The sequence below is a fragment of the Bos indicus genome, chromosome 26 (assembly GCF_029378745.1).
Source record: "Bos indicus isolate NIAB-ARS_2022 breed Sahiwal x Tharparkar chromosome 26, NIAB-ARS_B.indTharparkar_mat_pri_1.0, whole genome shotgun sequence".
Classification (NCBI taxonomy): Eukaryota; Metazoa; Chordata; class Mammalia; order Artiodactyla; family Bovidae; genus Bos; species Bos indicus.
The window spans coordinates 17,708,250-17,727,894 of record NC_091785.1 but is presented as its reverse complement, the minus strand read 5'-3'; the positions used below and the strand labels follow the sequence as shown (position 1 = coordinate 17,727,894).

General features: G+C 45.5%; 1 protein-coding gene across 1 annotated transcript in view; it reads left to right on the top strand.

Annotated features, from left to right (window-relative positions):
* The window catches only part of TLL2 (tolloid like 2), a 151,524-nt gene that overhangs the window by 26,171 nt on the left and 105,708 nt on the right, over nt 1-19,645 (top strand). The window contains exon 2 of the mRNA XM_019953203.2: nt 19,421-19,531. Coding sequence (XP_019808762.2) covers nt 19,421-19,531 — 111 coding nt within the window. The remainder of the gene's footprint in view (nt 1-19,420; nt 19,532-19,645) is intronic.

Below are 19,645 nucleotides of genomic sequence, written 5' to 3'. Positions count from 1 at the left end.
AGCTAAGGATAATTGCCCTGGGATAGACGGGCTAAGAGGGGTGCATGTTTGTCTCATATTTGCCATCACTGGTTGATAGTCAGCAGATGTGGCTTCTAGATGTGATATTTTAAGCAAGTCAATTAACCTTCCTGGATCTTAGTTTCCTCATATGGAAAACAAGGGCATTGCTTGGGTGACTTTTAAACTCTCTCCATCTTAGAAATGCCATGATTCAAACTTGTTTATGTGTGTGTGTGTTCATGTAGAACCTGCAGCAAATCTGCTTGATCCAATTAAACTGTTTCCTTTTCCCCACCCATCTCTACCATATGCTTGAGTAACTAAGTTCTCCATGCCTATGAAGGCTATTTCCCCAGGCTGGAGCAGCTGGAGACCCTGGAGACAAGAGGCCTCCCATACTAAACAGATTCTCTTTTTTAATCTCAACCAAAAGATCCAGGAGGCATGATTCACAGGTCCTCTGGTTTCCTCCCCTCTGTCCTCTGCCAGCCTGAACCTCTCCCTCCTGCTCTGCAAACATGCCTGAATGCAGAGTCCTGAAATTTAGGTTCATGGTTTCAAAGTTCATGGTCCTGAGAATAAACAAAAAAACTATTGTGGTTGCATAGAGCTGCGGACCCCATTAACACCACCCCATGAATATTTATGGCGTGGAACTACAAAAGAACATAGAGGCCATATTGTATTTCCTAGAACTTTCTTTCCATCAGGTCCTTTCTCCGTGGGTCACTTTCATGTAAGCTTTGCTTATTTAGTTGCACACTTTAAGCCGATTAACTTTTCACTAAAAAAAAAACCCTCCCTGTTTGTTTGTACATACACTCCCTTGACAAAGATTCACAGAAAACTGCTTTAAACCTGGTAAATCCCTCTGCTGGAAACTTGACGTGAACTAAATGTGTCTCTGGGTAGGATTTCCCTGTTACCCTCCCCGCCTCTGGCCCCTCCACCCCACCTCAGCCTGTTCCCTGAGATGAATTCCAATGGTCTGAAGGCTCTTCCAATGGTCTGAAGACTCTTCCGGGAGTCTCTGCTCCCCTCCAGGTGACCGTCTTGTGGAGCATTAGAGAGGTCCTTCCTGAGTGGCAGATTATTGGGATGGACAAACAGTAGGTCCTGGGTAGATGCCCTGTGCTTCTCTAATAGAAATTGGAGTGAAATCAACATGACAGCCAGAGGGACCTGGAGACATCACCTCCACTGCTCTCCAGACTTCAGTGAGTGAGTCCCCTGTGGGGCTGGGCAGGATATGAACTTAACACGCATATTCCTGGACCCTGTCCCTAGAGATTCTGATTCCATAAATGTGGGCAGGGCCTGGGAATCTGCATATCAACCCTCTCCTTAGAGACTTCTAACACAGTGGTCTGTGGCCCTGCCTCCAGAATCCCTGAGCTAGTTCACTTGTCTCATTGTATGAGTGAAACAAATCCCACCAAAGGGAAAAGTGGCCTGCTCAATGTCACACGCAGCCTCCCAGCGCCCTCTTCCCAGGGTAGACCATGCCTGTGGTTCCATTACTGCTTTAACTCTGGCCTTTTATGTCCTGAGAGGCAGCTGTACTGTGGAACATTTGTGATTAGGACTGTGAGTGGATAATTGAAAAATAAACTTCCTGCAAGGCCAGGCCGTAGGTGTAGAAATGAAAATCAAGGACTGGCCTGGTTGATGGAGGTGAGGTGAGATGAGGTCAGGCGAGTACTTGCTGGAGGTCACTCCTATGGGATAAATCCGGGACCCTGTTGGTTTTGGAGTGAACCCTGGGAGGGGGCAGGCCTGTGGTCAGGATGGACAGGAAGGTGGTGGGGAGCCGGGCAGGGAGTGGGTATCCCCCAGCTGTGGCAGCCCTCCCCGGGCCTCCTGCTCTCTGGGTGGTGGGAAGCAGTCCTGGGAGGGTGTGGCTGGGGACAGAAGGCAACAGCAGAGTTGAAGGGGCCTCCCTCTGACTGGCTGGGCTTCTGCCCGCCTCACAGACTCCCCAGCTCTGTAGGCTTCAAGCCAAGGGCCACTTAACATCCCCTGAATCCTCCCTCGAGATTCTCTGGATCTCAGGGGGACCACTGGGGAGAGGGTTGTGAAGGACCCTCTGGCTAGCCTCTTCTGCTCTCTGTCTCCTCCATTCACCCTGACCAGACTGTCCAGTCCAGGCTGGCCAGCAGCTCCTCTGGGAACAGAGCTCTTACCGCTGACCATGAGATCAGCTCCCACCTTGCATCTCAGTTCTAGAAATAGGTCCCATATGAGGCAGTGAACTGGGCTCCAAGTTCAGAGCTGAGAGGTCTGCGTTCCCCCTTTCTCACAGTTGTAAGCTAACAGGCTGGTCATGAACTCCCCTGAGCCTGGCTTTCCCCGTGAAATGGAGCTGACGGTCTGTGCCCTGCCTTCTCCTAGGACTTGGGCGAGGAGCGTTCATTCACTCACTGGTTCCATATTTATGACTACGGAAGGTCCTAGAACTGAAGGTCCTTGCCCTCAGCAGGGTGTTGGGGTGGGAAGAATGTGTGGGTGGAAGGGATGCAAACTGGGAAGTGCTGCACCCAGTGAGGGACTCCTGTGCCCAGTTCCACCTTGGGTGTTCTAATAGCGCTGGAGCTGCATTCCCTGTGTCTGAGCCTTCCTTTCCGCCCTGCCCAGGCCCGAAGTTCCTGCAGCCCTATCTCCTATCTCACTATCGTTGACGGTCCACATGACTGGTCCTCACTTCAGCCAGGCCCTCTCACCTGGATCCTTCTGCTCCTGCCCTGACAGTGCTGTTTCTCCCCTCAGGGTCTTTGCACATGCTGACTCTTTGACCAGCATGCTCCTGTCCCTTGTTATCCACTTGCCAGACTTCTGCCTACGTGTCAACCTCCTATTCAAGTGTCACCCCTTCTGTGAGGTCTGCCACAGACTCAGCCCACCCCCGAGGCTGAGCTGGTCCCTCTTCCTCTCCACACTTCCATCCCTGCCTGAGCAGCAGGGGTCACTTCAAAGCAAAGATGGGAGTTAGAACTGAGATGTGGCCTGGAAAGTGAAAGTGAAAAGTGAAAGTGAAGTCGCTCAGTCGTGTCCGACTCTTTGCGACCCCATGGACTGTAGCCTATCAGGCTCCTCCCTCCATGGGATTCTCCAGGCAAGAGTACTGGAGTGGGGTGCCATTGCCTTCTCCAGGGGGTCTTCCTAACCCAGGGATTGAACCTGGGTCTCCTGAATTCCAGGCAGATGCTTTAACCTCTGAGCCACCAGTGTCCTGGAACACTTTGCCTAATCTCTCTCAGCCGACTTTCCTCATCTGGAAAAAGAGCATGGTGATGCTGATGGCACAGAGTTGCAGCTGTGAGAGTGTGGAGAGCTTGGTATGTGGCTGGTGCTCAGGAAGTATCAGTCCTGGGACTCTCTTGGCAGTCGGTGGTTAAGACTCCATGCTTTCACTGCCAGGAGTGCAGGTTCAATCCCTGGTCAGGGAATTCAGATCCTACATGCCACGCAGCAAGACCAAAAAAAAAAAAAGTTGTCAGTCCCTTTCTTTTCTCTTGGTCCAGAGAGAACAATTAGAACACTAGATTTGGATGAAACAGACCTTGAGCTCCCTGTCACAGGAGGAGAGGTGTAGGAGAGGCCACTCAGGCATCACATGGTGGGTTGGACCCGGTAGCCCCTTCTGGTCCTAGGATGATTGCTGAGCAGTGCAGCAGTATTCACAGGTGTTCCTTAGGATGGAAGATTTGGTGAGAAGGAATGCCAGGGCAACCGCATTGGCAAATGTTGCATTCTCTTTCCCTTGGAGGGTTGTGATAATTTTGGGGAGCTTGCTCCTTGGAAGAGAAGCTATAACAAACCTAGACCATGTACTAAAAACACGGTCAGAGCAAAGGTCTAGTATAATGTTGCACCCAGTATAGTCAAACAGAGGTATAGTCAAAGCTATGTTTTTTTCCAGTGGTCATATATAGATGTGAGAGTTGGACCATAAAGAAGGCTGAGCACTGAAGAATTGATGCTTTCAAACTGTGGTGTTGGAGAAGACTCTTGAGAGTCCCTTGGACTGCAAGGAGATCCAACCAGTCCATCCTGAAGGAGATCAGTCCTGGGTGTTCATTGGAGGGACTGATGTTGAAGCTGAAACTCCAGTACTTTGGCCACCTGATGAGAAGAACTGACTCATTGGAAAAGACACCAATGCTGGGAAGGACTGAAGGCAAAAAGAGAAGGGGACGACAGAGGACGAGATGGTTGGATGACTTCACCAACTCAGTGGACGTGAATTTGAGCAAGCTCCAGGAGATGGTGAATGACAGAGAAGCCTGGCGTGCTGCAGTCCACGGAGTCGCAAAGAGTCAGACGTGACTGAGAGGCTGAACAACAACAACAAAAGGCTTTGAGAAGTACTGCAGTAAAGAAAGCTATTCATCTTATTTCGCTTTACTTCATTTTCTTTATTGCGGTATAGCTGATTTACAATGTTACGTTTCAGGTGTACATCATAGTGATGAGCAATTTTTAAAGATTATACTCCATTTATAGTTATTATAAAATTTGACTGTATTCCCTGTGCTGTACAATACGTCCTTGTAGCTTATTTATTTTATACATTGTAGTTTGTACCTCTTAATTCCCTACCCCTATCTTGCCTTCCCCAATTCTCTCTCTCCACGGTAACCACCAGTTTGTTCTGTCTATCTGTTTCTGTTTTGTTATATCTACAAATTAAGAAAGCAGTTTAAATAGCGTTGCGGAAGTTTGACCGGTGCTGGCTTAAATCTCGGGGATGAATTTTGGGTGAAGTAGAAAAAAACAGTTTGAAATTTCATGGCGGTTCAGTGGTTAGGACTTAGTTTTCACTGCCAGGGATCTGGGTGTGATTCCTGATCAGAGAACTAAGATCCTGCAAGCCATGCAGTGTGGCCAAAAAACATAAAAGAACCTGCCTATGAAACAGAAACAGAATCAGGGATGTAGAGAATAGGCTGGTGGTTGTCAAGGAGGAAGCAGGTGGGAGAGGGCTAGATGCAGACTGGTATAGAACGGATAAACAATAAGGTTCTGCTCTACAGTGCAGGGAACTATATTCAATTTCCTGTGATAAACCATAATGGAAAAGCAGTAATTGATACAAAATTGCAACTTGATGACACTTCAATAAAAATAAATTTTAAAAAGTTTTATTGTTTTGCCAGGCAAAGTTGGCCATACCTGACTAATACCTTCAACACTGTGTGTCTCACCCTGGAGGGGTAGTGAGGAGTCTCACAGTGTTCAAGGAGCGGGGCGTGATCAGCTCATGGACATGCTTCTGATTGGTTGGTGGTGATGTAATTGGGAGTCAGCATCATCAACCTTCTGGGGTCTGGGATCTACGTGCTTGTGGGCAGCATCCGTGAATACAGTCTTCCTCCTGGTGGGGGTTTCAGTATCTGCAAAACAGCTCAAAGGACGTGGCTCAGAATATTATCTATAGTCCTTGAGAAAGAACTAAAGGTCCTTGGCTTTGTTTAATGGCTAAAGTATTATTATTTTGTCTTGCTTGACTGTTTTCCTTTCTTTCTGCCTTTTCTTACGTCTCTGATGAAATTTATACTTTGACTAAAGTTTTTCTACAGACAAAAGGCAGGTGGAGGACATGGGTGGTGGTCTATTCTGAGAAAGCCTCGTAGGGTCTGCTTGTTTACAATAGTGTTTATTACTAACGTCTTAGAATGTGAAACTTTGGGAGAAGTTGACTTGGTGGAGGGGGCTGTGATTTGGGAATCAGGAAGGCATTTTTTACTTAAAACACCCATGAAGCCTCATCCTGCCTACATGACCTTGGCCAATTCCTACCTCCCCTCTGGGCCTTCCTTTGAAGGTAATGTATAGGAGGCATTTATCCTGATCCCTGGGACAGAGTGCTGTGTGCTTCAGTCAAGATGCTGTGCTATGGGGACCCTGAGATGGGACCTTCTGTGATGGGCCTTTCCCTGCAAGGATTAGTTCATGGTCATCTTTTGCAGCCTTGAGTTCAGGCTCGTGGAATCAGATGGGGAACATGACATAACTGTAGAAACTGAGAGACTTTACAGTTATTTATTGTTATTACAGAAGTGTGCTGAAGCTGGCTCTTGCCTGCGTGTGAGAGCTGAATGTACACATATCCTCCATCTCCATGTTCTGTGACCATGAAGTCAGCCACAGTGGGTGTATTTATACCAGAGAAATAAGACTTTCTTCTCCCCCAGCCAGTTGTTAAATATCAGCACATCCTTGATTATATATCATTAGAAAGTATTTCTTTAAAATGTCTCTTTTATTTTTAAATTTATTATATAATAGCTTTACATTTTTATTTGACTACTTTCAAGGTTTCTATTTTTGATTTCTGAAAGGCAGTTTTCCAGTTGAATTTCATAATCTTTTCCTGATAGTCAGTGTCCAGAGCTTCATAACCAAACTCCACCACCAGGTGACAACTCCCTGAATTGCAGGTTGGAGGTCCACTGGGGTCAGCCAGGACTGGAAAATATGGCATTTTCTTTTTTTTTAATTAATTAATTAATTTTAATTAGAGGCTAATTACTTAACAATATTGTAGTGATTTTTGCCATACATTGACATGAATCAGCCATGGTGTACATGTGTCCCCCATCCTGAACCCTCTCCCCCGTCCCTCCCCATCCCATCCCTCAGGGTCATCCCAGTGCACCAGCCCTGAGCGCCCTGTCTCATGCATCGAACCTGGACTGGCAATCTCTTTCACATATGGTAATATACATGTTTCAATGTTATTCTCTCAAATCATCCCACCCTTGCCTTCTCCCACAGAGTCCAAAAGTCTGTTCTTTATCTCTGTGTCTCTTTTGCTGTCTCGCATATAGGGTCATCATTACCATCTTTCTAAATTCCATATATATGTGTTCCGGTTCCAGTTACAGTTCGGTCTCTCAGTCATATCTCACTCTTTGCGACCCCATAAATCGCAATACACCAGGCCTCCCTGTCCATCACCAACTCCCGGAGTTCACTCAAACTCATGTCCATCGAGTCGGTGATACCGTCCAGCCATCTCATCCTCTGTCATCCCCTTCTCCTCCCGTCCCCAATCCCTCCAAGCATCAGAGTCTTTTCCAATAAGTCAACTCTTTGCATGAGGTGGCCAAAGTACTGGAGTTTCAGCTTTAGCATCAGTCCTTCCAATGAATACCTAGGACTGATCTCCTTCAGAATGGACTGGTTGGATCTACTTGCAGTCCAAGGAACTCTTAAGAGTCTTCTCCAACACCACAGTTCAAAAGAATCAATTCTTCGGCACTCAGCTTTCTTCACAGTCCAACTCTCACATCCATACATGACCACTGGAAAAACCATAGCCTTGACTAGATGAACCTTTGTTGGCAAAGAATGTCTCTGCTTTTTAATATGCTATCTAGGTTGGTCATTTCCTTCCAAGGAGTAAGCGTCTTTTAATTTCATGGCTGCAGTCACCATCTGCAGTGATTTTGGAGCCCAGAAAAATAAAGTCTGACACTGTTTCCACGCTTTCCCTATCTATTTGCCATGAAGTGATGGGAATGTGAAGTCAAGTGGGCCTTAGAATGCATCACTATGAACAAAGCTAGTGGAGGTGATAGAATTCCAGTTGAGCTATTCCAAATCCTGAAAGATGATGCTGTGAAAGTGCTGCACTCCATATGCCAGCAAATTTGGAAAACTCAGCAGTGGCCACAGGACTGCAAAAGGTCAGTTTTCATTCCAATCCCAAAGAAAGGCAATGCCAAGGAATGCTCAAACAACCACACAATTGCACTCATCTCACACTCTAGTAAAGTAATGCTCAAAATTCTCCAAGCCAGGCTTCAGCAATATGTGAACTGTGAACTTCCTGATGTTCAAGCTGGTTTTAGAAAAGGCAGAGGAACCAGAGATCAAATTGCCAACATCCGCTGGATCATGGAAAAAGCAAGAGAGTTGCAGAAAAACATCTCTTTCTGCTTTATTGACTATGCCAAAGCCTTTGACTGTGTGGCTCACAATAAACTGTGGAAAATTCTGAAAGAGATGGGAATACCAGACCACCTGATCTGCCTCTTGAGAAATCTGTATGCAGGTCAGGAAGCAATAGTTAGAACTGGACATGGAACAACAGACTGGTTCCAAATAGGAAAAGGAGTACATCAAGGCTGTATATTGTCACCCTGCTTATTTAACTTATATGCAGAGTACATCATGAGAAACACTGGACTGGAAGAAACACAAGCTGGAATCAAGATTGCTGGGAGAAATATCGATAACCTCAGATATGCAGATGACACCACCCTTATGGCAGAAAGTGAAGAGGAACTAAAAAGCCTTTGATGAAAGTGAACGTGGAGAGTGAAAAAGTTGGCTTACAGCTCAACATTCAGAAAACGAAGATCATGGTATCCGGTCCCATCACTTCATGGGAAATAGATGGGGAAACAGTGGAAACAGTATCAGACTTTATTTTTCTGGGCTCCAAAATCACTGCAGATGGTGACTGCAGCCATGAAATTAAAAGACGCTTACTCCTTGGAAGGAAAGTTATGACCAACCTAAATAGCATATTCAAAAGCAGAGACATTACTCTGCCAACAAAGGTTCGTCTAGTCAAGGCTATGGTTTTTCCTGTGGTCATGTATGGATGTGAGAGTTGGACTGTGAAGAAGGCTGAGCGCCGAAGAATTGATGCTTTTGAACTGTGGTGTTGGAGAAGACTCTTGAGAGTCCCTTGGACTGCAAGGAGATCCAAACAGTCCGTTCTGAAGGAGATCAGCCCTGGGATTTCTTTGGAAGGAATGATGCTAAAGTTGAAACTCCAGTACTTTGGCCACCTCATGCAAAGAGTTGACTCATTGGAAAAGACTCTGATGCTGGGAGGGATTGGGGGCAAGAGGAGAAGGGGACAACAGAGGATGAGATGGCTGGATGGCATCACTGACTCGATGGACATGAGTCTCAGTGAACTCCGGGAGTTGGTGATGGACAGGGAGGCCTGGCATGCTGCGATTCATGGGGTCACAAAGAGTCGGACACGACTGAGCGACTGATCTGATCTGATCTGATGGGACCAGATGCCATGCTCTTAGTTTTCCTTTCTGACTTACTTCACTCTGTATAATAGGCCCCAGTTTCATCCACCTCATTAGAACTGATTCAAATGCATTCTTTTTAATAGCTGAGTAATATTCCATTGTGTATATGTACCACAGCTTTCTTATCCATTCGTCTGCCGATGGACATCTAGGTTGCTTCCATGTCCTGGCTATTATAAACAGTGCTGCAATGAACATTGGGGTACACATGTCTCTTTCAGTTCTGGTTTCCTCAGTGTGTATGCCCAGCAGTGGGATTTCTGGGTCATATGGCAGTTCTATTTCCAGTTTTTTAAGGAATCTCCACACTGTTCTCCATAGTGGCTGTACTAGTTTGCATTCCCACCAACAGTATTAGAGGGTTCTCTTTTCTCCACACCCTCTCCAACATTTATTGTTTGTAGACTTTTTGATAGCAGCCATTCTGACCGGCATGAGATGGTACCTCATTGTGGTTTTGATTTGCATTTCTCTGATAATGAGTGATGTTGAGCATCTTTTCATGTGTTTGTTAGCCAAAAAGATAGCATTTTCATTGGTGTACATTTTAGATCTTTCCTATGGCCTATACACCCATGTTCTACATTTCTGTGAAGAATTACCCTGCTTGACCTTTTCCTTACAGCCATGACAGGCACAGAGGGGTAGAGGAGAGCCCGTGGCCCCAGGGGCATGGTCGCTGGAGGCAAAGCCTCTGGTGCTTTGAGTCAGTGCTTCTCAGACTTCACAGTGTACATGTTCCACCTGGGGATCCAGTTAACATGCAGCCTCTGATTCAGCAGGTTTGGGACAGGCCCTGGGAGTGGGTGTTTCTATCAAGTTTCAAGATGAGGTCAGTGCTGCCCATCTAGTGTGTGTGTGCTCAGTCGCTCAATCGTGTCCAACTCTTTATGATTCCTTGGACTGTAGCCTGCCAGGATCCTCTGACTGTGGGGATTCTCCAGGCAAGAACACTGGAATGGGTTGCCAGTAGCCAGGGGTCGGTGGTGGAAGAAGCAAGTTACCCAAGTGGTAGGAATCCTTCCTTCAAGAGTCTTCTCCTAGGAGGCTGATGGGTCTTGCCTTTTGGTAACCATTCAATAGCTGTGTGTTTTGAATGTGTAGACTTAGCTCATTACATTGTAAATACTGTTCCGCTGATATGTTGGTTTCAATTATTTATTTGTGATTTATTTTGGTGAGAGGTTCAAAACCAACTTGACTTTTCCTCAAAGAGCTAACCCATTGTCTCCATGTAATTTACTGATTTTGATTAATCCCCCTCTTTCCACAATTTTGTGAGACCTCTTTTGTCATATATACATTTTCTTATATAGACTAAGGATTGCTTCCAGACTATTCCATGTTGCAGGTTCGTCTAAGATTTATAACGTATTTTCTTGTTTTATGAGGCCAGTCATCCTTTGGTACTCTTCTCCTTGACTTTTATCACCTAATTATGCAAATGAACTTTAATATTCTTTTGTAAAATAATAGGAAAAAATGTATTGAACTTTTGATTAAAATATATTAAACCTACACATTAGTTCAGAAAGAATGTTTCAGAAACAGAGTATATCTTTCTTTTCATGTCACTGTTTATAAGTTTTAGTAGAATTTTACAGTGTCAGCGTGGTACTACTTTTTTTTTTTTTGGCTTCACTTTTCAGCCTGGAGGATCTTAGTTCCCTGACCAAGGATTGATCCTGTGACCCCTGCATTGGGAGTTTGGAGTCCTAATCACTGGACCAAGGAAGTCCCAACATAGGACTACTAGTTATGTCAAGGTTTTTCCTAGATATATGATCCTTTTTTGCTGCTATTTTAATTAAACAGAATTTGTTATTTTATATTACTATATTGTATGTTACACAATATTTTATTTTATATTATTTATATTGTATACTTAGGCTTCCTCGGTGGCTCAGTGGTGAAGACACTCCCTGCAATGCAAGAGACACAGGAGATGTGGGTTCAGTCTCTGGGTTGGGAAGATCCCCTGGAGGAGGGCATGGCAACCCACTCCAGTATTCTTGCCTAGAGAATCCCATGGACAGAGAAACCTGGTGGGCTACAGTCCATAGGGTTGTAAAGAGTCAGACACAACGGGAGCAACTGAACATGCATGTAGACGTGCACATACTGTATACTTACAATGGCAGCCCACTCCAGTACTCTTGCCTGGAAAATCCCATGGACGGAGGAGCCTGGTAGGCTGCAGTCCATGGGGTCGCTAAGAGTTGGACATGACTGAGCGACTTCACTTTCACTTTTCACTTTCCTGCATTGGAGAAGGAAATGGCAACCCACTCCAGTGTTCTTGCCTGGAGAATCCCAGGGATGGAGGAGCCTGGTGGGCTGCCATCTATGGGGTCGCACAGAGTTGGACACGACTGAAGCGACTTAGCAGCAGCAGCAGCAATTAGCCACATGTGGCAATTTAAATTAATTAAAATAATATAAAATACTGAGGGGTATCTGCTTAGCTCTAGCATTTCAGCCTGACATGCTGATCCCGCTGGTAAAGGCTATACTCTTGATCCTTTGGCTTTGGTTGTCAATCATCCTCTATGGCCTGTCATGTTGACCTCAGGCCTCTGCTGTTCCACTGGCCCTCTTGACGCCCTTGCATCCTCCCTAGGCATGTGGGAGCACCCAGAGTCCCAGACACCAGGTGCTGGGACCAGATTTGGAAGCACCCTTGGCCCAGGTCTCTGGACATTGCCCTCCGCTCCCATTGTCCCATTGCCCCTGTGTGTGGTGGGTGGGCGGCTTCTAGACTTGCAGCCGCACTGGGCTATACCTTGGGGAACTTCCTAAGAGCCTTGTGTGCACAGGCTCCCTCACACCACATGGCCCATTCATATCCTCTGATGTGGAAGGCTTCTTCCTACTCACCCTTCTGCTGATGGGGACTCCCCAGGTCATATCCAACTCCTTCCCTGAAGTAGCCTTCACCTTCTTCCCTCCCTGGGGCCACAATGGCAGAATAGATGCAGGAAACAAGACTCACTATCTATTGAAAATTTAATGTTTTCAGATATGCCTGTCATTTCAAAAGGAAGGAGACCTGGTTACTTCCCAGGCAGGTGGTTGAAGAATAATTTAGCCAGGCTTTGGGCATTGAACTTACATAAATAGAATTTGGAACACACTTTCCTTTCATTAATTTATCACTAAATATTTTGTGAGCATATTCTCGATGTCAGACATTGTTCTGGGCACTAGGGATATTTGTAGCAAAAAAAGTAGACAAAAATCTTTGCCCGCATTAACAGAGCTTCTAGTGGTACCTTGGGTCCTGGTTTTATGGTGGGTAGTTATTCAACCTGAGTTTTATGCATCATACTTTTTGCTCATCTTGAGAGTGGCTTGGTGACTATCTCCTATGGGGTTTAGAGCTAATGGCCTGTCCTCATTTTCTGATATGCCTTAGTCCGTTGGATAGAGACATAGTGACCATCCCTATAGAAGAATGTGCACTTTCTATTTCACATATAAAAAACCCTTAAAGGAGGGTCGAGAAGCTCTTTCTGGGTCTCAGATTTCATCTTCGGGTGTAGAGACTCAGGCTAGAAGACAGTCTTCTGAAGTTCCTCAAGGCTTTCATTCAACAGATGTTTCCTGCTCTCTGTGCTGAAGATGGACCTACAGGACAGGCAGACAATCTTTGCCTTCATGAAACTTCGAAGATAGAAGTTAATTAAATTCTGTTGTGATGAAACCCCTGGTGGCTCAGATGGTAAAGAATCTGCCTGCCAATGCAGAAGATGAGGGTTCAATCCCTGGGTCAGGAAGATCCCCTGGAGAGGGAAATGGCAACCCACTCCAGTATTCTTGCCTGGGAAATCTCATGGACAGAGGAGCCTGGAGAGCTACTCCATAGGGTCACAAAGAGTTGGACATGACTGAGCGACTGAACGTGATGAGACTGTAGAGGAGAATTTCTAGTAGAATGGCCTGGCCCTAGGACTCAGAGCAGCTCAGGTGTGGTAGAACGTCCTGTGACTCTTCTGGAACAAGAGGACTCTCCAGTCTATTCAAGAGAGACCCACAAGTTGTCTTGGAAAAAAAAACAGGAGACAAAAGCTTTGTCTAGTTGAGAGGAGAGGCTATTTCAGAAATGGACTCCCTCTGTAACTCCATGGATGCAGCCCTCAGAGTCCCTGCAGTCAGATGGAGCCCACCTCTGAAGATGGGAGCGTGGCAGGAGGCTCTGTTGGCATCCTTCTCTTGCAGGCAGAGCCCGTCCTGTGTGCTTGGCTCAGTAAATGTGTACATCCTGCCTTCCTTCCTCAGTCTGCTCTTTATCGTGCCTTTCTGCTGGAGGAGGAGCCATAAACCCACAGTAGATACTGTGTTGACATGAAGTTGTGACCTCTGGGTCACAGCACCTGCCTCCAAGCTGACTCCTGAGCATTCTTGAGTTCTCGTATGGGGCACTGGTTGAGATTGTTGAAGGAACTAGGTGCAGAAGAGCATGCACGTTGTCACTGGAGTCTGGGGTGATGGCTCCCCACTGTTGCGTCAGGCTTATTTTGAATATCCAAAGCCCATGTCTTCCCCCTTTGGCATTGGGATTTTCACTCTTGGCTCCCAGATGCATGTGGACAGATTCTACTGTACTAGTTAAGATGACAGCATAATGAGAATCGTCCTGGACTGGAGCCTTGGCTGTGTGAAATGCCTTGTTTAGGGACCTTGAACAAATCACTCAGCCTCTCTCCACATCATGCTCATGTCTATGGAATGGGATCAGAGTAGGACTGGAGATGACAAGCTGATTCTGGACCTCTCTTCTGGGGTACCACTTACTCTGGTCTGAGGCCTGATGTTGGGGAGCTTCCAGAGCCTAGTGCAGTGCTGGTGAATCATTCTAGGAGAGGCATCTAGGTGACAGGCAGCAGCCTTCTCGGACTGTGTCTTTGAGGGACAGGTTTCAGTCACTCAGTCGTGTCTGACTCTTTGTGACCCCATGGACTGCAGCATGCCAGGCTTCCCTGTCCATCTTCAACTCCCGGAGCTCAAACTCAAGACCATCAGATCGGTGATGCCATCCAACTATCTCATCCTCTGTTGTCCCCTTCTCCTCCTGCCTTAAATCCTTCCCAGCATCAGGTCTTTTCTAAGGAGTCAGTTCTTCACACCAGGTGGCCAAAGTATTGGAGTTTCAGCTTCAGCATCAGTCCTTCCAGTGAATATTCAGGACTGATTTCCCTTAGGAAGGACTGGTTTGATCTCCTTGAGGGACAAAGGAGCTGCCTTTAGGATTCCAAGACAGCATCCGTTAGACAGAAGGGCAGTGTGTGAGATCAGATTTGGTGTCAGGGACCCTCCAGGACCACAGGAGAGGAGGCTAGGCTGGTGTGGGAGGGGGCTCTCTGGGTCCTGAGATGGACAGTCCGGTGACAGACCCTGTGGTCTTCCCAGTGTGTGCTCCCAGGGGCAGGCTGGGCCAGCCCCTTCTGTGGGGCTGTGGGTAAGGGCTGCCTTGGGCTGGGTGCTAGTGGTAAGTCAATGACCCCCTTGTGGGCGTGGGAGAGGTCATACCTGTTACAGCCTCTCCTGATCTCACTGTCCATCACCATTAATGGGAGCCATTGCTGAGGATCTTCACGTCTGGAAGGTGCAGCTCAGCTGAGCATCTTATATTTACCCAGTGGTGCCTGGTGCCAACTTTACTCACAGTATCTGACTTGATGCTCACAACAACCTTGTGGGGAAGCTATTATAATTATTTATTCTCATGTGAAAGATGAGGTAACTGAGATTCAGAGAGGCTATTTGTTCACGGTTACACAGGCACAACTTGGACATTTTGTCTCATTCAGTACTTCACTCTGAGCCAGAGCACCTATATGATGGCTTTTCTTAGTATAAAGTGAGATTTGCTGTATGAAATATGTGTACAGCTGGAGCCTGTCCTCAAGGCACTTGGAATCTGGTAGAATGGGAAACTGAGGAAGGAAACGTGGGAACTGAAAAAAGCCCGGGTTTGGTTGTTTTGGCTCTGCCACTCGCTGGCTGTGTGACCCCAAACAAGTCATTCTCTTCTCGGAATTTCAGTTTCTTCATCTATAAAATGGGAATGAGAAAGGTCAAGAATTACTGCATATGGACAATCCAATATTAATTTAAAGCATTATAGAATACACTATTCCTCCCCACACCCCCAGCTTCACTTCCTGTACTCCCACCCTTGCATTTGTGGGCTCAGTAAATATTTGTTAGGTAGATGCACAGACACAATTTAGCTCCTGTGGTCTGGTTGATGTGGTCTGGTTGGGACTGTTTTTCCTAAAGGAACACAGAGAAAGGCTGGCATGTTTCAGGAGTGGGAGGAATACTTTCATTCAGAGATATGGCTGTTGGGAGCTCAGTGAGCTTCACAGGAAAGGGGCTTCTGGATGAAGACAGAGCAGAGTAGGAGAAAGACAGGGAACCCAGTGAAAATTACAGTGACGCGACTCCTCACTGAATGCTCCCTGAGGGCCAGGACCTGTCGTACTGAGTGTTTAACACACTTACTTCATTTAGTTCTTGCCAACTCTGCAAGGTAGGTAATTCTATCTCAAGATGAGGAAACCGAGGCTCAGCAAGGTCAAATGATATGTTTAAGGTCACACAGCTATCAAATGGCCATAACAGGATTTGAACCCAGGACTCCTCTGGCTTAAAATTAATGTTTTTAATCAACCTACCTCCCCAGGTGAACAATACAACACATGCAGGCTGGAAGTGATTTCAGGAAGAATTCCTTATGTGGGAAGCAGCCTGGGACTCCTTCCCTTTGAAGCAGGACTCCTGAGTGCTGGGCCTTGAAGGGCTGGAAAACAGATGGAGACCAAGGCGGGCTGAGGAAGCCCAGGAGGAGTTTCTCGGCAGCCCTCTGACTTAGGAAGCTCCCTTGCCCTGACCTCTGTTACTCTCTGGTTTGCAAACTGGTGTGTGCAGGGGTACCAGAGACTTAGAAAGGGCTGCACTGTGCAGAGAATTTAAGGGAATGAATATCCAGATTCTAAAGCTTCCACACAAGATTCTGCATTAAAACTGCTGGAGGATGCCCTGGTCACGGTGGTCCCTCCCCAGCTTTACTGAAGAAAGCATCACTCGTCACTCATCCTGGAGTACAAAAGCCTCTGAGCACTAAAGGGAAAATGAGGAATGACTGCTCACAGAGCAGCCTTCTCTGATGATGAGTCAAGGTATCTTGGAAAAGGAAATGGCAGCCCACTCCAGTATTCTTGCCCGGAGAGTCCCATGGACAGAGGAGCCTGGCAGGCTACCATCCATGGGTCGCAAAGAGGTGAACACAACTAAAAACAAGGCACTTTAGACCTGGCATTCTCCTGTCTTTTCCTATCTGTATGAGTCTCTGTCTAGGGGGATGCATGGTGCTTAGTGGAATATTTTGAATTCAAAACAACTGAAATAAGAGTTAACGACAGTGATTCTTTTAAGTATAACTGAAATGGTTTCTGAACTTTCATTATTTCAAGATATGTTGATAAAACCCAAGATGAATATTTCCTTGTTTTCTTTCTGATGTAGCATGTGCTATTCAATAAGATGGTTAAATCTATTTTACCAAATCACGTTCTGAAACATTTATTATAATTATAGTCAATCTTCATCGTATAAAATGTTCACTATTTTTTTTTTTTTTTTTACTTCTTGTGAACAAAATTAAAAATGTATTTAAACTCATGGGGGGAAATCTTAAATGTTAGGCTCACAATATACATAAGGATATTGGGCTTTTAAAAATTATTTTGGGGACTTCCCTGTGGTCCACTGGCTAAGACTACATGCTCCCAAGGCAAGGGCCTGGGATTCATGAGGTTGCAAAGAGTCAGACACGACTGAGCAACTGATCTGATCTGATCTGATCAGGGAATTAGATCCCACATGCCCCAACTAAGACCTAACACAGTCAAAAAATAATTAATAAATAAAATATTTGAAAAATTATGTGGGCACAAAAGCTTGAACATCATTGTGCTACTTCCTTGGCTTGTTGAAGTCTTCCCAGGTCCTGTTATATCCTCCCTTTGCCTTCTGCCCTCTTGCTTCTCTGTCTGCTCTCAGAATGTGAGGGGTGCTCCTGATCACACTGTGAAGGCATCATTGACAAGGATGTTTTTCCTTGGAGGAAAAGATGGCCCTGTATTGTGGACCTGTGCTAAATCTTCAGAAAGGTGAGAGGGGCGCAGGACCCTCAGCTGGAAACCATCTTTGGCTGAGCCAACTTTGTTACACTATTTAACAAGGTGAAAAGAAGTGCAAATTTCAAAGGGTTAAGCCAATCGGTAGTTGTGCAAACCATCACCACAGTCCAATTTTAGAACATTTCTACTACCTGGAAAAATTCCTTCATGGCAACTTATAGTCTGATCTCATCCACACCCCCAGCCATAAGCAATCACTATTCTTTCTGGCTCTATAAACTTGTCTTTCTAGATGCTTCATATAAATGGAATCGTATAAGATGTAGTCTTCTGCATCTGGTTTCTTTCACTTAGCATGATGTTTTTTAGAATCACGTATTGTAGCCTGTGTCAAGACTTCTTTTTTTTTTTTAAGTTTGTTCTTTTTAATTGCTAGATAGTTTTCCATCATATATATAGACCACATTTTGTTTATCCATTCAACAGTTGATAGACATTTAGGTTGTGTTCAAGTTTGGGGCAATTATTAATAAGGCTCCTAGAGCCTGGCGGGCTGCAGTCTATGAGGTTGCAAAGAGTTGGGCACAACTGAGCGACTAAGCACAGCACAGCACATTAATAAGGCTGCTGTTAACATTTGAGTACATGTCTTTATGTGGACCTATATTTTCATTTCCTTTGTGGAGATCTCTAGGAGTGAAATTGCTGGGTCTTGTGATAAATTTAACTTTGTAGAAAAATGCCAAACACCTTCCATAGGGAGTATACCATTTTATACCTCTGCTGGCATTGACTGAGGGTTCCCAGTTCTCTACACCATGAGCCTGAGTTTTAATCAGTCTTTGTTACTCAAAGGCCTTCTCAGTTTTTCTTTTACTGTTTAGTGATAAGAATAGGTTGGCTCTTCCAACTCCCCAAGTTCCTGATTTTCCAGATTCTCTCCATTCCTTTTCATTCCCACTATGAATTGCTTGATTCTTTTTTTTTAACTCAACTTATTTAAACAACAACAAAATAAAAACAATAAAAATAATTTACCTATTTATCCCACACCTGCCCCACTCCCTGCCTCTGGCAACCATGTTTGTATATATATATACATATAAGCTTTCATGTGGAATATATATATTCTGCATGTAAAAGAGATCATGTGATGTTTGTCTTTCTCTGTCTGACTTATTTCACTTAGCCTAATGCCCTCCACATCCATCCATGTTGTTGCAGCTGGCAAGACTTTGTTCTTTTTTCATGGCTGACACTTAACGTTGTTTCCATATCTTGGCTATTGTAAATAACGCTGCAATGAACGTGGAGATACAGATATTGTTTCAAGTCAGTGTTTTCATTTTCTTTAGGTAAGTACTCAGAAGTGGAACCGCTAGGTCACATAGTAGTTCTGTTTTTCATTTTTGGGGGAAACTGCCATATTGTTTTCCATGGCTTTTGTCGTTTAGTCACTAAGTCATGTCTGATTCTTTTGCAACCCCATAGACTGTAGCCTGCCAGGCTCCATTTTCAGTGGGATTTCCCAGGCAAGCATACTGGAGTGGGTTGGCATTTCTTTCTCCAGAGAATCTTCCTGACCCAGGGATTGAACCTGTGTCCTCAGCATTGGAAGGCGGGTTCTTTACCACTGAGCCACCAGGAAAGCTTGTTTTCCATAAGAGCTGTACCAATTTACATGCCCACCAACAGTGCACAAAGGTTTTTTTTTTTTTTTTTAATATTTATTTATTTGGCTGTGCTGGGTCTTAGTTGTAGCATGTGGGATCTAGTTCCCTGACCAGGGATCAAACTCAGGACCCCTGCACTGGGAGCTCAGAGTCTTAGCCACTGGACCACCAGGGAAGTCTCCACAAAGGTTGCTTTTTCTCCACATCTTTGCCCACACTTCCTTTTCTAGTGTTTTTGATAACAGCCATTCTAACAGACGTGAGACAATATTTCACTCTGGTTTTGCATTTTCCTGACCTAGGCCTTTAATCTTCAGTTCAGTTGGCCCCAGCCCTGTGGCTTTGATGCACAGATTTATTATCTGTTGTTCTCTCTCTACCAGTCCTGTCTCTTAGGCTCAGGGAGAAATTTGATTGGATGGACTATCTTTTCTAGAGTTTGCTACTTAGCTTCCAATACCCTCTGGGCCACTAGTAAATTCATTCTTTGATCTCCAGCTTAAATTGATACACTTCTATTTTTCCTTCCCAGCTGTCTTTTGGGGAGACATTGCCTTAGATGAAGAGGACCTGAAGCTATTTCACATCGACAAAGCCCATGACTGGGTCAAGCAGTCAGTGGAGGACATGGGACACAGCACAGGTAAGTACAGTGTCCCCTCCACCCCTGCCCTGGAAGGAAGGGCCAGGGGCTTGGACCCAGGTAGGTGTCCCCTCCGCCCCTGCCCTGGAGGAAAGGGCGGGGACTCAGACGTGG